The sequence below is a fragment of the Phycodurus eques genome, chromosome 6 (genome assembly GCF_024500275.1).
Source record: "Phycodurus eques isolate BA_2022a chromosome 6, UOR_Pequ_1.1, whole genome shotgun sequence".
Taxonomy (NCBI): Eukaryota; Metazoa; Chordata; class Actinopteri; order Syngnathiformes; family Syngnathidae; genus Phycodurus; species Phycodurus eques.
Window position 1 is genome coordinate 3,274,185 of NC_084530.1, and position 16,634 is coordinate 3,290,818.

Here is a 16,634-nt window from a genome sequence, read left to right on the forward strand (position 1 = left end):
TGAAACAATATTAGGATTAATTATGGCAATAGAGTAAGGCAGTAAATTACAGCACGCTGTGATTGGCCTGGATATAAAATCAAACAAGCACATCTGTGCCATTACTTTTCACAGTGGAACCTCTGAGGTTGAACACTATCCAATTCTGGTTGTCCTGTTGTTGTTTTTTTCTTTTTTGCTTTAGAAAACAAAAAAAAACAAAACAAAAAACAAAAAAACAAAAAAATCAGACACCAGTTCTTACTGTAGGAATGGAAGGAAAAAAATATTAAATTTGATTTGATGCTCACTGACGTGAGGTTTGCGAAGTTATTGCATGATGTCACGCACAGATGTGGCCGATTATTTTTGAATCGCTGTTGCAAAAACAAAAAGCAAAACACACACCATGTTAATCCCTTCATGCTCATTAAATTGAGGAACATTTCACACAATAAAATGATGTGGCTCCTGCCAAGGTGGGTAGAGTAGCAAAATATTATACTCAAGTAAGAGTCCTGTTAATTTAGAATAATATGACTCAAGTAAAAGTAAAAAGTAGTCCACCAAATATTTACTTGAGTAAGAAAGTACGGAGTCACAAACCGACTCAAGAGCAACTTCTGATTTACAAAAAAACAACAACAACAATAAAACAAAAAAAGTCAAGAGCATGAATGTCAAATAAAATGTAAAATATAGTATATGGGAATCCACACACACCTGCCACTATTTAAATTTTAAACTGCCCAAAAACACATGCTTTGGGCGCTAAAAAAACATTATTTGCTTTATTCACTTAAAGTGAACTTTATTCACTCACAGTGAACAATAAGATACAACTTTCGATAAACATTTCCAGATTTATATATTTTTACAAATCGTAATTTCAACATAGGCCGCCATTGTTTTTTCGTCGCAGTGCATTCTGGGTAGTGACGTCAAATGGGGATGTGCCCGACGCCCGGAGTTTTTAGCAGTAGCCGCAGTAGCAGCCCCTGGAAGCCACAGTAGCAGCCCCTGAATGCTGTTCAGCCATTTCAGTTCGAGCCAGAGTGGGATCAGGAAAATTAGGAGAGAGAGGAAGAAACAATAGATGAGGATGAAGATGACAGGTGTGAAGAAACTCGAGTTGGTCATTTTCAGTGGTGTATTTGTAGCTACTGCTTGCCCATGCCGACTGAGAAAGAGTATCTGTTGTAAAGAGCGGTTTCATTTCTGCCGCTGCTCACGGTACTTGTTCATTTTGCCCGATGTTATAAATGCATTCAGTGATAACTGAGAGTAAAGCTACATGCATACCTATTTTACTATTTTACACTGCTAACTCAGAGTCCGGTGGTCCGGTAAACTTTGTTTACAACAGCTGCTGCTGCTAAAGTGAGCCTCCCACCGTTTCCTCAACTTGATCTTTTTTGGAAAGCTATGAATGCTTACCTCCTTTTTTGCATTCCGTCCTGATTGGAAATTGCATCCCAAAGCGGCGCAGTATGGCATTTTTAACTCTTTTCACTGACGATGAAAGTTGTTCGCAAGTGGCTAGCTTAGCTCAGCAGAGAGCAGCAACGTAACTATTTTACAACAGCCATGGTACGTCATCATTCCCAGAATTCTTTGCGTACGCTAAACATGGCGGCAACAGTGTATCAAATTATGGTCTAAACAAAATTGTTTAACTTGTATGAATAATTTATAAATATATACCACTGCATTTCAGTAGTAGAGGTCAGTAGTTGTAAAATTAAATTTGTCATTTCAATCGGAGTTTACTTTAAATTAGTTCAAGAAGAAGCTGTTTGCTGACCAGACCAGTACTTGAGCCGTCTCCTTATCGTGGTGGAGGGGTTTGTGTGTCCCAATGATCCTAGGAGCTAAGTTTCACGCCCCTGGTAGGGTCACCCATGGCAAAGAAGTCCGAGGTGAAGGACCAGACAAAGCAAGGCTAAAAGACCCCTATGATGAAAAATATGAATGGATCTAGGTTTCCCTTGCCCGGACACGGGTCACCGGGGCCCCTCTCTGGAGCCAGGCCTGGAAGTGGGGCTCGAAGGTGAGCGCCTCGTGGCCGGGCTGCACACATGGGGTCCAGCCGGGCACAGCCCGAAAGGGTAACGTGGGTCCCCCTTCCCGTGGGCTCAACTGTGGAAGGGGCCATACGGGTTGGGTGCAGTGCGAGCTGGGCGGTGGCCGAAGGCAGGGACCTTGGCGATCTGATCCCCGGCTACAGAAGCTGGCTCTAGGGACGTGGAATGTCACCTCTCTGGCAGGGAAGGAGCCTGAGCTGGTGTGTAAGGTCGAGAAGTTCCGACTAAATATAGTCGGACACGCCTCCACACACAGCTTGGGCTCTGGTACCAGTCCTCTCGAAAGGGGTTGGACTCTCTTTCACTCTGGAGTTGCCTACGGTGAGAGGAGCCGAGCAGGTGTGGGTATACTTATTGCCCCCCGGCTCTGCGCCTGTACGTTGGGGTTCACCCCGGTGGACGAGAGGGTAGCCTCCCTCCGCCTTCGGGTGGGGGGACGGGTCCTGACTGTTGTTTGTGCCTATGCACCAAATAGTAGTTCAGCGTACCCACCGTTTTTTGAGTCCTTGGAGAGGGTGCTGGAGAGCGCTCCCGCTGGGGTCTCCATCGTTCTGCTGGGGGACTTGAATGCTTACGTGGCCAATGACAGTGAGACCTGGAAAGGCGTGATTGGGAGGAACGGCCCCCCCGATCAGAACCCGAGCGGTGTTCTGTTATTGGACTTCTGTGCTCATCACAGATTGTCCATAACTAACACCATGTTCAAGCATAAGGGTTTCCACACGTGCACTTGGCACCAGGACACCCTAGGTCGCAGTTAGATGATCAACTTTGTGGTCGTGTCATCGGACTTGCGGCCGCATGTCTTGGACACTCTGGTAAAGAGAGGGGCGGAGCTGTCAACTGATCACCACCTGGTGGTGAGTTGTCTCCGATGGTGGGGGAAGATGCCGGTCCGACGTGGCAGGCCCAAACGTATTGTGAGGGTCTGCTGGGAACATCAGGCAGAATCCCCTGTCAGAAGGAATTTCAACTCCCACCTCCGACAGAACTTTGCTCATGTTCCGAGGGAGGCGGGGGACATCGAGTCCGAGTGGACCATGTTCCGCGCCTCCATTGCTGAGGCGGCCGACCGGAGCTGTGGGCGTAAGGTGGCCTGTAGTGGCGTCAATCCCTGCACCCGTTGGTGGACACCAACGGTGAGGGATGCCGTCAAGCTGAAGAAGGAGTCATATCGGGCCTTTTTGGCCTGTGGGACTCCTGGGGCGGCTGATGGGTACCGGCTGGCCAAGCGGAATGCAACTTTGGTGGTCGCTGAAGCAAAAACTTGGGTATGGGAGGAGTTCGGTGAGGCCATGGAGAACGACTTCGAGAAAATTCTGGTCCACCATCCGGCGTCTCAGGAGGGGGAAGCAGTGCACCATCAACACTGTTTATAGTGGGGATGGCGCGCTGGTGACCTCAACTCGGGATCTTGTGAATCAGTGGGGAGAATACTTTGAAGACCTCCTCAATTCCAACGACTTTTTGCAGATGATGTGGTTCTGTTGGCTTCATCAGGCCGTGATCTCCAACTCTCACTGCAGCAGCTCGCAACCGATTGTGAAGCGGCTAGGATGAGAATCAGCACCTCCAAATCTGAGACCGTGGATATCAGTCGGAAAATGGTGGCGTGCCCTCTCTAGGTCGGGGATGAGATCCTGCCCCAAGTGGAGGGGTTCAAGTATCTTGGGGTCTTGTTCACGAGTGAGGGAAGAATGGAACGGGAGATTGACAGGCGGATCGGTGCAGCGTCTGCGGTGATTGGTCCGTTGTGGTGAAGAAAGAGGTAAGCCGAAAGGCGAAGCTCTCGATTTACTGGTCAATCTATGTTCCTACCCTCACCTATGGTCACGACCCACAGCTCGTGACCGAAAGAATAAAGATCCCGGATACCTGTGGTCGAAGTGAGTTTCCTCCGCAGCGTGTCCTGGCTCTTTCTTAGAGATAGGGTGAGAAGCTCGGCCAGCCGGGAGGGATCTCAAGAGTAGAACCACTGCTCCTCCACATTGAGAGGAGCCAGATGAGGTGGCTGGGGCATCTGATTCACTTCCCTGGTGAAGTGTTCCGGGCACGTCCCACCGGGAGGAGACCCCAGGGACGACCCACGACACGCTGGAGAGACTACGTCCTTCGGCTGGCCTGGGAACGCCTCGGGGTCCCTCCGAAGAGCTGGATGAAGTGGCTGGGGAGAGGGAAGTCTGGGCATCTCTGCTAAAGCTACAGCTCCCGCGACCCGACCTTGGCTAACCGGTAGAAAATGGATGGATGGACGGAGTCACTTTGATTGGCCCTCGAAGGCTTTGTGTGCGGTCATGTGACGGCCTTGTGCCGTCTGATTGGTGAATTGGAGTCAAATGACACTAGTGATCACGTTGGATTGGCTGCAACGGCGCCCTACGCGGAAGTCAATGATTAAGTCTAAAAATAGATCATGCACAAACGCACTTATGGATAAATAAAAGTAGCGAGCGGCATGTCGATCATTGCAACGGAGAAAAAGTATCGGTTCTTCTTCACATACGTGGATACTCAAGTAAAAGTAAAAAGTATAGTTCATTCAAACTATTCTCAGAAGTACAATTAGTCCAAAACGTTACTTGAGTAAATGTAACAGAGTAAATGTAGCGCGTTACTACCCACCTCTGGTCTCCTGTGATGTCACACAACGGTGGTCCAATCGCCTAAGGTTTGTGTGACTTCAGAGGTATATATTCCCAGAAAATGTGGTCGAATTATAAACTATAAAACTTCAGGGGCTCCACTGTACAGACAAAGTAACAATTCAAAGTTTCAACAGATAATATGTAACACCCATTACATCCTTACAAACCTGGTAGTAGTAGTCATCCAGGAAAGGGTCAGTACTTTGAAGTTGCATCATTTGGATTTTAGTGACCCATTCTTTCTCTTTCTGAGTCATCAGGTTACTATACGGGTCCCTGCTGCGCCAGTCCCCTCCAGTTCTGCTTCGGTCCCTTTAGGGATGCAAATGGTAGAAATCAGGTTGTTTTTTTGTGGCAGTCCAGCTCTCACATTGTTCGACGTACACATACACAACAGACAATCACCTACCCGCCCCTGTTTTGCATTCGCTGGGTAAGTATGCGCCGGTGTTGAGGATGGAGGTGAGTGGCGTTGTGCCTGATGGGTGGCATGTGGATGGGGTGGCCATGAGGATGCGGCAGACCCATCCGATGACCGTGTGTAGAGTGTGGGCCACTGAAAAATGGTCTGAAACCACCACCAGCTGGTAACAAAGGAGGCACGGGACCACCACGGTGGACTCCGGCTACCTAGAAACAGAGAAATGTGTGATGTAAAGAAGGTCATACTTTCAGGACAGTACATACAGTACATGCTTACAGTTGCAAGAAAAACGTAAGCCCATTGGAATTACGTGGATTCCTTTAAATTCATTGTAAAATATGATATGATCTTCTAAGTCACAACAGTAGACAAACTGACAAACACTTTTTCTTAAGCTCAAAGCAAACAATTATATGTTTCCATGTTTTTACTGAACACAACATGTAAATATCATCCATGTAACCATTTTCCATACCACTTATCTTCCCGAGCGTGCTGGAGCCTACCCCAGCTGACTGTGGGCGAGAGGCGGGGTACATCCTGAACTGGACGCCAGGTAATCTCAGGGCACATATAAACAAACAACCAGCCGCACTCACATTCACTCTTATGGGAAATTTAGAGTCTTCAATAAACCTACCATGCATGTTTTTGGAATATGGAAGGAAACTGGAGTACCCAGAGAAAACCCAGACAGGCATGGGGAGAACATGCAAACCCCACACAGGTGGAGGCCGGATTTGAACCCGGGTCCTGAGACCTGAGGCAGATGTGCTAACCAGTCGCTCACCGTGCCACCTCATGTAAACATCACAATGCAGGTAACTGTAAAAACCGTCTGATTTAGTTGAGCCTCCTTCGCCAGCAATGACTCAACTAAAAGTTTCCTGTAGTTGCATATCTGACCTGCACAATGGTCAGGATTAATTTTGGACTATTACTCTTTACAAAACAGTTAATATTCTTGGGAAATGTGTGTGTGAATTGCTCCCTCCCAAGGACACACACCAGTATCCAAATCAGGGTGAGGTCAGAACCCTGACTGGGCCACTCCAGAAGGCTTTACTTCTGTCCACTGGGTCGTAGAAGGATGGTCTTGAGTTCTCCTGAAAAATGTCTTGATAAAATAATTTTTTTCACTTCCTGTGCCTGACTCAGCAAGGCAGTCCCAAACCCTGATGCCCTCTTCACAGTTGGAACAGGTTTTGATGGCAGTGCGCGCTCAACTTGGGTTTCATCTGTCCACATAACAACTCGTCAGTAGTGCTGTAAAACATCCAGGCACTCTTTTGCAAACTTCGAATTTGTAGCAAAGATTTTTGGGACAGTAGTGGCTTCCTTTGTGTTGTACCCCCATTAAGTAAATTTTTGTTTCATGTTATAATTATTGTAATTTGTCAACAGCGATGTTAGCATGTGCCAGAGATTTCAGAGACCTTTAGCAAACACTCTTCTACTCTCGCAGTGCTCTTAACAGGATGGCCACTCCTATGGAGATTATCAACAATTGTGGAACTTTAATTTATAGACTGTTTACTGAGGACTTTTAAATAGATAAATGTGCAAACCTTTCCAGCTTCATGCATGTTTAAAATTATTCTTAAATGTGCGTCTTCTGAGAGCACTTTTGTGTGAGGCATGGTTTACATCAGGCAATGCCTATTAAGAATAGCTAACAAAACTTTTGGGTGTGTTTTACAGGGCAGGGCAGCTTTAACCAACACCTCAAATATTATCACATTGAGGAGATTCGAGGTTGGCTGACTCCTGACTCCGATTAGCTCATTGAGAAGTAATTCCCCTTGGGGTTCACTTTTTCCACCCCGGCACTGTGAATGCAAACATGCCCTATAAAAAAACCTGAAAACACGTTTGTGTGGTATTAGTTTAAGTAGACTGTTTGTTGTGACTCATACAAAGATAACATAACATTTTGTGACCAATTTCTGCAGAAATCCAGGTAATTCCAAAAGATTACAGATTATTATTTATCCTCAAGAAAAACAGAACTTTTACATATACAGCTGGCTGTCATCAGAAAACAATGTATCACTGACCTGAGAGTTGAGAAGCTGGGCCCGTTGAATCTGTGACAGCACTGGACTGATTCCTGGAGGAAATGGTCCACGACAAAGTGGCGAGTTCTTGTGGTTGGGGGGGGCATGAGAGGGGAAAAAAAATAATAATAATTAAAACAGGACTGTGAGAATGTTATCTTATTTACTATGGAAAGTTTTCAGTGACAAAATGAAATGCTGCACTCTCTCGTGTATAATGTGCACCCATGTATAATACACACCACCAAAGTTGACCTCAAAATTCTGGAAAACCCTTCTACCTATGTATAATGCATTTTTACAATGCGTGATTTTGCTTCTACCAATATGATCAAAACATTAAGTATTATCTGTATTTTATTACTTTTTTTTCAAATAATTATTCTGAAGTTAAGCACTTTATTTGAACACGTAATCCTTTTATGAATTTACTTGCACTTATTTTGAAATTCACAGCCCTACTTTTATTGAGTAAATTAGAAGACACACAGTTGTGCTCATGTTTTACTATCTGAGTACCACGAGAAATTACGGTACTTTTGTGGAATTTTATAAATTCCCACCCATATAAATTAAAAATAAAATCTCCCCCATATAAATTTTGAGAAATATGATATTGAAGACCCTAAATTGTCCGGAGATATGAATGTGAATGCTTGTTTGTTTATGTGTGACCTGCGATTGGCTGGCAACCAGTTCATGCTATACCCCGCCTCCTGCCCGCGGTTAGCTGGGATAGGCTCCAACATACCCGCGACCCTAGTGAGTATAAGCGGTGCAGAAAATGGATGGCTGGATGAAATATACTATTATTAAACAGAGAAGCATCGGGGAAAAAAAATTCAGACTGAGGACGAGTACAAGTACTTACATTTGAGTACTCACCAATACTCAGCACTAATACTTAATAATGCCATTACCTCTTGCAATTGTAATGAAAATGTAATGAAATGAAAATGTTCTTGAACATGGCATGAGTTTCATTCAAATAACACTTAAGAGTAATGACTTGTCATTACCGACATTTTATAATCCAACAGCATGTTTTTTTCCTCACAGTCTTTCCACACATTTCACTATTTGTAGCATGCAATATAAGGCATTTCAGTTCTAAAATAAAACTGTGGCAGGACAAGTGAAGTGATACATTATCACACCATCACTTCTCTTTACTCTGGAGTGGACTCTGTTTTTTTTGAAGAAAAATAATAATAAATAAATCAAGATTGGAGGGGCTGTTGCATTTATTTGTTTATTTTTACATAACATCTAAAAAAAAAAACGTTTCCATTCTATAAATGTATGACACCAACTAGAGGTTATGAAAAGGCTGGACCGTTTCATTCCAAAATGCCACCGCCACCGAAAGGTTATGAGAAAGGTGTACACTTTCATTCTAATATGCCACCGCCATCTAGTGGTTATGAAAAAGGTGTAGTCTACACTTTCATTCCAATATGTCAGGGGTACGTATGACTGCATGTATGTACAGTTGTGCTCATAAGTTTACATACCCTGGCAGAATTTGTGAAATATTGTTTTCTTTAAATATGACTGATGACTGAACAACAACCGTCATTAATTTCTTTATGGTTATGTTTTGTTTAATGATAATGCTTTCATAAAATGCTTGACCGTGTAATTTGAATCCCATTAAAGTAAAATTAAATGTGTTTTGCCTGGGCCGTCATGTTTTCTTTAAAGAATTGTACCCATCTTACAAATTCTGCCTGGGTAATCAAACATATGAGCACAACTGTGTGTTTTCTAATTTACTAAATAGAAGTAGGGCTGTGAATTTCAAAATTAGAGCAAGTAAATAAAGTATTCCGTGTTCAAATAAAGTGCTTAACTTCAGAAAAAAAATAAAAAATACAGATAACTTCATGTTTTAATCATATGGGTAGAAGCAAAATCATGCATTGTAAAAATACATTATACATAGGTAGAAGGGTTTTCGAGAATTTCTAGCTCAACTTTGAGGGTGCGTATTATACATGGGTGCGCATTATACACGAGAAATTACGGTTTTCTCAGACCCCCCTTTCAAATTAATTATTTTTATCCAAACCAATATACGCGTCAAAACTGTTGTAATTCCTACACCATTAACCTGATTTGGATGAAAACACCATCAAATTAAAGCTTAAAGTCTGCAGTTAAAGCATATCTTGTTCATTTTATTCCAAATCCATTGTCTTGGTGTTGAGAGCCAAAGGATTAGAACTGTGTCGATGTCCTAATGTTTATGGATGTGACTGTACATCTTGGAAGTGGAGTTAAGCACTCCAGTTTTAGACCATTGAAAATTTAAGAAGATATTAATATTGTGAGTGCACTGTACAGAGAAGAGTAATTTCAGATTTTTTTTTTAGTTTGTTTTATGTAAGACAGGATATTTTCACGTAATTTGTTTGCATCTTTTTGCTGCACCACTGATATGGTATAAAGGAAAATTTGGTTTAGTTGGTTTGAATCAGGCGGCACGGTGGACGACTGGTTAGAGCGTCAAAACTGAGTGTGACATCCCTATTTCATACAGTCATTGATTAATCTTAAATATTTCTTATATTTGTTTAGTTAATAGCTTGTCACAGAAAAGTAGTGTGGCACTGATGAAAATATATATTTATTAAAAAATGTTTTGTTAATATTTAATTATATTTCAGAAATGTAGTGTGGTATTGAAACCCATCGAGAAAAGTAGAAAAAACTCACAGCGAAATTGAGCAGAGTGTTGGGTGACAGACGTTCAGGGAAAGGAGGTGGGTATCTGTGCTGGATGGGGGCGCGCACATGAACTGCTGTGGGATGATGAATCTTCACACACAAAGATAGCAGTTATAATGTGGATAAAACAATGATAACTAGCACCATAATAATGTGAAAATCTTGATAAAGAGTGACTGTCAGGAACAAGAAATATGAATGGGACGCAGAGGTTGGTATGATCAGCAGAAGTCAGCAGCATCCAAATTATTTCATGACTTACACATTCTTTCTGTAAATAAGCCTTTTAGGTAGCTCATACAGTGGAGCAAAAAAGTATTTAGTCAGCCAACAATTGTGCAAGTTCTCCTACTTAAAAAGATGAGAGGGGTCTGTAATTTTCATCAAAGGTATACCTCACCTATGAGACAAAATCACATTGTCTGATTTTTAAAGAATTTGCAAATTATGGTGGAAAATAAGTATTTGGTAAATAACAAAAGTTCATCTCAATACTTTGCTATATACCCTTTGTTGGCAATGAGAGAGGTCAAACGTTTTCTGTAAGTCTTCACAAGGTTTTTACAAACGGTTGCTGGTATTTTGGCCCATTCCTCCATGCAGATGTCCTCGAGAGCAGTGATGCTTTGGGGCTGTCGCTGGGCAACACAGAATTTCAACTCCCTCCAAAGATTTTCTGGAGGGTTGAGAGCTGGAAACTGGCGAGGCCACTCCAGGACCTTGAAATGCTTCTTATGAAGCCACTCCTTTGTTGCCCGGGCGGTGTGTTTGGGATCATTGTCATGCTGAAAGACCCAGCCACGTTTCATCTTCAATGCCCTTGCTGATGGAAGGAGGTTTTCACTCAAAATCTCACAGTACATGGCCCCATTCATTCTTTCCTTTACACGGATCAGTCATCCTGGTCCATTTGCAGAAGAACATCCCCAAAGCATGATGTTTCCACGGCCATACTTCACAGTAGGCATGATGTTCTTTGGCTGCAACTCAGCATTCTTCGTCCTCCAAACACGACAAGTTTTACCAAAAAGTTCTTTTTTTTTTTTTGTTTCATCTGACTAATGACATTCTCCCAATCCTCTTCTGGATCATCCAAATGATCTTGAGCAAACTTCAGACAGGCCTGGACATGTACTGGCTTAAGCAGGGGGAGACGTCTGGCACTGCAGGATTTGAGTCCCTGGCGACGTAGTGTGTTACTGATGGTAGCCTTTGTTTCTTTGGTCTCAGCTCTCTGCAGGTCATTCACTCGTCCCCCCGTGAGGTTCTGGGATTTTTGCTCACCGTTCTTGTGATCATTTTGACCCCACGGGGTGAGATCTTGCGTGGAGCCCCAGATTGAGGGAGATTATCAGTGGTCTTGTATGTCTTCCATTTTCTAATAATTGCTCCCACAGTTGATTTCTTCACACCAAGCTGCTTACCTATTGCAGATTCAGCCTTCCCAGCCTGGTGCAGGTCTCCAATTTTGTTTCTGGTGTCCTTTGACAGCTCTTTGGTCTTGGCCACAGTGGAGTTTGGCATGTGACTGCTTGAGGTTGTGAACAGGTGTCTTTTATACTGATAACGAGTTCAAACAGGTATGATTAATACAGGTAATTAGTGGAGGACAGAGGAGCCTCTTAAAGAAGAAGTTACAGGTCTGTGAAAGCCAGAAATCTTGCTTGTTTGTAGGTGACCAAATACTTATTTTCCACCATAATTTGCTACTACTTTTTTGCCCCGCTGTACATGTAGACTTGTGCATGTTCATACAAAATTGTCTTTTACAAAGACAAGATCAAGCAAGAAAAAGAAGGGATTAGAATATTTCACTGGGAGCTGTGATCTGTTTTATACCTGATGATTTAAGGAGTGACCCATTGGTTGTTTCGGCGGAGTCCCAATAGGCACTGCCCTTACTGGAGGGGAGCCAATCACAGGAGAAGAAGAGCGCGGTGGTGGAACCCTTTCTGACAAATCACGGCCATCATTCTGCCCCTGAGATGGACGTTTTGGAAGTCCCACCTCCTTTATTATTGACATTAACGGACTATCCTGAAGAGGCAGCTAAAAACAAGCCACGGGGCATTAAAATCACAATAACCATAATCTAATAACAAAGAACCTGTGCCAGATCGCTCTTGAGCAAGGGTGTCAAACTCATTTTAGTGAGGGGACCACATCCACCCCAATATAATTTCAAGTGGGCCAGACCAGTATATCTGGAGCCTAATAAGCTATGACTAATCAAAAACTTTCCAATTGTTTTGGTGCAAATAAATGCCCGTACATTAAGAAAATTTATGATCTTGTGGCAAATCATATGAGTCTGAAATGTATTAACAAAAATGAGTGTAATTTCAACAATAGAAATCAGTTTTCCCATTTACAAATTGTGCAACTGACAGATCACAATCAGTGGATCTATAAATGTACCTATATATACATAGAAAATGTGTGTATATATATATATATATATATATATATATATATATATACACACACACACATACATACACATGTACAAATATATACACACATATACAAATAAATATATATATATATATTTATATATACTAGACTTTACACAGATTTTATCGGGCTGATCGGTATCGGCCGATATTTAGCATTTTATGCTGATCGGCTGTAATGTCATAATTCGCCGATCCGATCAATGGTCTGCAAAAGGCATTTACTCCGCATCGCTGCATGCACAGTATGTTTGAATCCAAAAGATAGTTTATTTTTAGCCTTGTACCGTGTCTTTTTACATAGTACTGTAAATATCTTCGGCGGTGTGGGTCAGACAACACGTCGGAGACAGGCAACACGTAATGCCCGGGATCAGACTACAAGACAAATTTGCTCTTTCACGATTGCACCGCCAGACTACTGCAATAAAATATTGTATTCCAATACCAGCGCATCCCGTTTTTCACAATAATTGGGCTTTATCAACTCTAATGCGACCGGATACACTCGTTACCGTGGCGACGACAACAAGAGTGGAGCGAGCCGACTGCATTATAAGGACAAAATGGGGAAAAATTTGTGTTGGTGATCAAAGGTGCTCAGGACAGGAGAGGACGTTTAAGGCTTGCTAGAGGTATGTTCACGTACTTTTAATATGATACCGTTACGAGCAGGCAATAAAATGTTATGTAGCCTAGCAAGCTACTGCTAGCACTGACGGTTGTACGTAAACATATCGCCGTTCTGTCGAATCATGCTCCAAAGTTTCGGTGTGGGTAAAGTAATTTAATTAAAAATAAAGTAGCACCCATTATTTCTGTCACGTCATGTTGGTTTTAGACCTGACTGATTAGAACACACTATCTGACTAGAGCAGTGATTTCCTACCTTTATGGAGTCAAGGAATATATTTTACAATTGAAAATCTCACGGCACACCAACAAACAAAAATGTCACAAAAAGTGGATACATTAATTACTGTATTTACTTCCTGCCATCTAATAGAAGACCATTCATTTGTTCTGTCTGTCACTATGGCTCACTGGCATAAATAGAGGAACAAAGATGCATTATTTATTGTAAATATATTTTTTTAAGCAATTAAGTACACAAGTATATACAGTAAATGAACAGGTCATTTAAACAGACACATTTCTCCATCTTGGGATCGGCTTGGTGATCAGTTATTGTTTTTTTAAGCTTACTGATCGGCCCCAAAAATCCTGATCGCGTAAAGCCTAATATATACACCAATTTATATATACACCAATATATATATTATATATACCATATTTTAACGACCATAAGGCGCACTTAAAAGTCGTAATTTTTTTCCAAAATGGAGGGGGCGCCTTATAATGCGGCGCGCCTTATGTGTGCACCGAGTTCCAAAATCTATAAATGTTGTTGTGTGTTGAGCGCTCCGCTTGACTGACAGTGAGCATTTCCTGCCGACACGCCGCTTATACAGAGGAAAAGCGGATGTGTCTGAGGACAGCATGCAGACGTAAAGGGAGAAGGGTGCGCATGAAGGAGGATGCTAAAGGCACGCCCCCAGTAGGTATATAGCTAGCCTCCACTCGGAAAGTAGCAATCAAGCCAGCTGCCCCTAATTTTGTTCATACTAGGCACTACGGTAAGTCGCCAACTCATGGCGAAAGCCACCTTCAAAATAAAAGCTTCCTAATAATACGGACGTCAATGCTCTTCGCTTAAGGAATGCAACCAGCAAGGTTCATTTGAATCTTGAGATGCATTCAAAAATGTAGTTTATTAGTTTTCGGAGACTTTTATTTTGAAATACAATATCAGATCTTCATCAAACCTCTTTGATTGGAGTCCTTGGTGGTCTGTCACACAGATCTGGACTTGTTTTGCGATACCAATGGGATTATGTTGGGGTGGATTTGGCTCAGTAGGTAGAACAGGTTCGAATCCCTGTTACGACTGACCGCATGTCGAAGTGTCCTTGGGCAAGACACTGAACCCTAATTTGTTCCTAGTGGGCCTGCCCAAAACCTTTGCAACCAGTCAATAGACTCTGATCATATGTGTCCAAAGCACACTGACACAAATTTGTCCTTTAAATCTGAATCACACTGAAAGTCAATTATTTCATGACTTTGATCATGTTGATCAGAGGCATTGACTGTGAATGGTGATTGAAAAACTACAAATTCTGTATCAAGCTCACCAAAGACCATCCATCCATCCATTTTCTGAGCCGTTTATCCTCACAAGGGCCGCGGGCGCGCTGGAGCCTATCCCAGCTATCTTCGGGCAGGAGGCGGGGTACACCCTGAACTGGTTGCCAGCCAATCGCAGGGCACATACAAACAAACAACCATTCGCACTCACAGTCACACCTACGGGCAATTTAGAGTCTCCAATTCATGCATGTTTTTGGGATGTGGGAGGAAACGGGAGTGCCCGGAGAAAACCCACGCAGGCGCAGGGAGAACATGCAAACTCCACAAAGACCGTTTTGTTCAAATCATTCAAGTGCTCTCTAATATACACCATAGATGCAAGGTCTTGCAGCTATTGCGGGATTGAAATTTTAACACTGGTTTGCCCTTTTTCTCCATGAACTGTTCAATTTCCTGTCATAAATCAAAGAAACACTTAAGCATTGCACCAACCTGGCTTTGTGTGATATGGCAGGCCAAAGGGAATGTCTTTACCACTGAAAAGGCTGTCAAACTGACAGTGCTTTCAACAATTGCAACTGAAAAACTAACAAATTACTTGACTTTTGGCTTTCTGAATTTACAGTAAGTTCTGAAATCCTATCTGCCGTAGTGTTTCTCGTCAGGCTGAAATTGGCAAAACCTGTTGTTGCTCACGACTTCTGTAGTGTTCATGATGCATGTTTTCAGAAACTTACTGAGTATGGCTTCGGTGACAATGCTATACAGGAATTAGGTAGGTAGCTTTCACTGCTGCATCACTGATGTCTAGGCTCGGGTAAAAGTAGAGCCGTCAACAATGAATTTATCTTCTCCTTTTTCAGTTGTCCTTGCTGGCTGTTGTATTTTTTTGCCATGATTAGTCTTATAGTGGCACCGAATGTTATAGTCTTTGAGCACTAAAACTTGCTGTGAACACACCAAGCAAACAAACAGGTGTCCCGTTCATTTCTATGGAAAAATCAAATATGAAGCGGTCAATTTTTCTTGGAAAGCCCAACACTCGATGTCTGCTTTTCTCATTTTTGATAACGCAATTTTGAGTAGAGGCGTACCTTTCAATGGTGAGCTTGGCGACGTGATGTCCCTGCATTTGCACCACAGTGTGAATAAGCACAGAAGGAGAGTGAGAAAAAAATTGATGGCTTTCATTCCATGAACTACCAAAATGTAGTGCTAGTGCAACCTCCAGTGGACAGAATTAGCAACAACAGCTATTTTCAAGGAAACATTGCAGTTAATGTGTTCTGGGAAGTTACACACTTTGCAAAAATCACCCCCACGGGCTGGATTGAATCTCCTGACAGGCCGGTTCTGGCCGTGGGCCATACTTCTGACACCCTTGCTCTTGAGAGAGTAAATTTCTTCCACCATCAACTCATATTTACATTTAGTATTAACACATTCAAGCTTGTTAACCTGACTGTTCACTTTCATCGGTCTGTGTTGAAACAGAAAAAAATAATGCAAATCTTTTTCCCCATACAAGCTGTCCCATATTAATGTTTGCATTCTTCCTGTTTAGACCAGTTAATCATTTCTTGACCATTCACAAAGAGTAAGGGGCCTACAATCATTGCTATTTGCTGTTCCCAAATGAGTGAACTCTAAAATAATGAAAGAGGTACCAACAATACAACATACTCCAGATAGATTGAATTCCATATGATACATTTTTGATGATCAAAATTCAAAGAAAATTGAATTCACGAAATATCATAAAAAATTACTTACCTCCATGTGTGTAACTAGTCCCGGGGTAACACTGACTGGTCCAAAACCCATCCGGTTCTCCCAGATATTGCGTGAGTTCATCTAAGAGCGATAAGGAAAAGGAACGGGACCATTACCGTACATACATACTGTACATTCTTAGCCATCACTTATCCTCACTAGGGCCGTGGGTGTGCTGGCGCCAATCTCAGTTAATGCCTAAATCAGACTACAGGATTTTAGCCCCGACATGGGCCAATTAGCTATGGCGGCGATTTCCCATATCGGGCCTGACATATTTTGTCGGGAACGGCAAAACTTTTTGGTGTGTGACATAATCCATGATTATTTGGCTCAAC

General features: G+C 42.6%; 1 protein-coding gene across 3 annotated transcripts in view; it reads right to left on the minus strand.

The window, feature by feature from the left end:
- Window positions 1–16,634, minus strand: part of patl1 (PAT1 homolog 1, processing body mRNA decay factor) — a 47,758-nt gene that overhangs the window by 22,980 nt on the left and 8,144 nt on the right. For all 3 annotated transcript variants that reach the window (XM_061678395.1, XM_061678396.1, XM_061678397.1), the window contains exons 6-11: window positions 16,297–16,377; window positions 11,759–11,968; window positions 9,908–10,009; window positions 7,190–7,276; window positions 5,118–5,338; window positions 4,876–5,020 (exon numbers count right to left, since the gene is read on the minus strand). In XM_061678395.1, coding sequence (XP_061534379.1) covers window positions 4,876–5,020; window positions 5,118–5,338; window positions 7,190–7,276; window positions 9,908–10,009; window positions 11,759–11,968; window positions 16,297–16,377 — 846 coding nt within the window. The remainder of the gene's footprint in view (window positions 1–4,875; window positions 5,021–5,117; window positions 5,339–7,189; window positions 7,277–9,907; window positions 10,010–11,758; window positions 11,969–16,296; window positions 16,378–16,634) is intronic.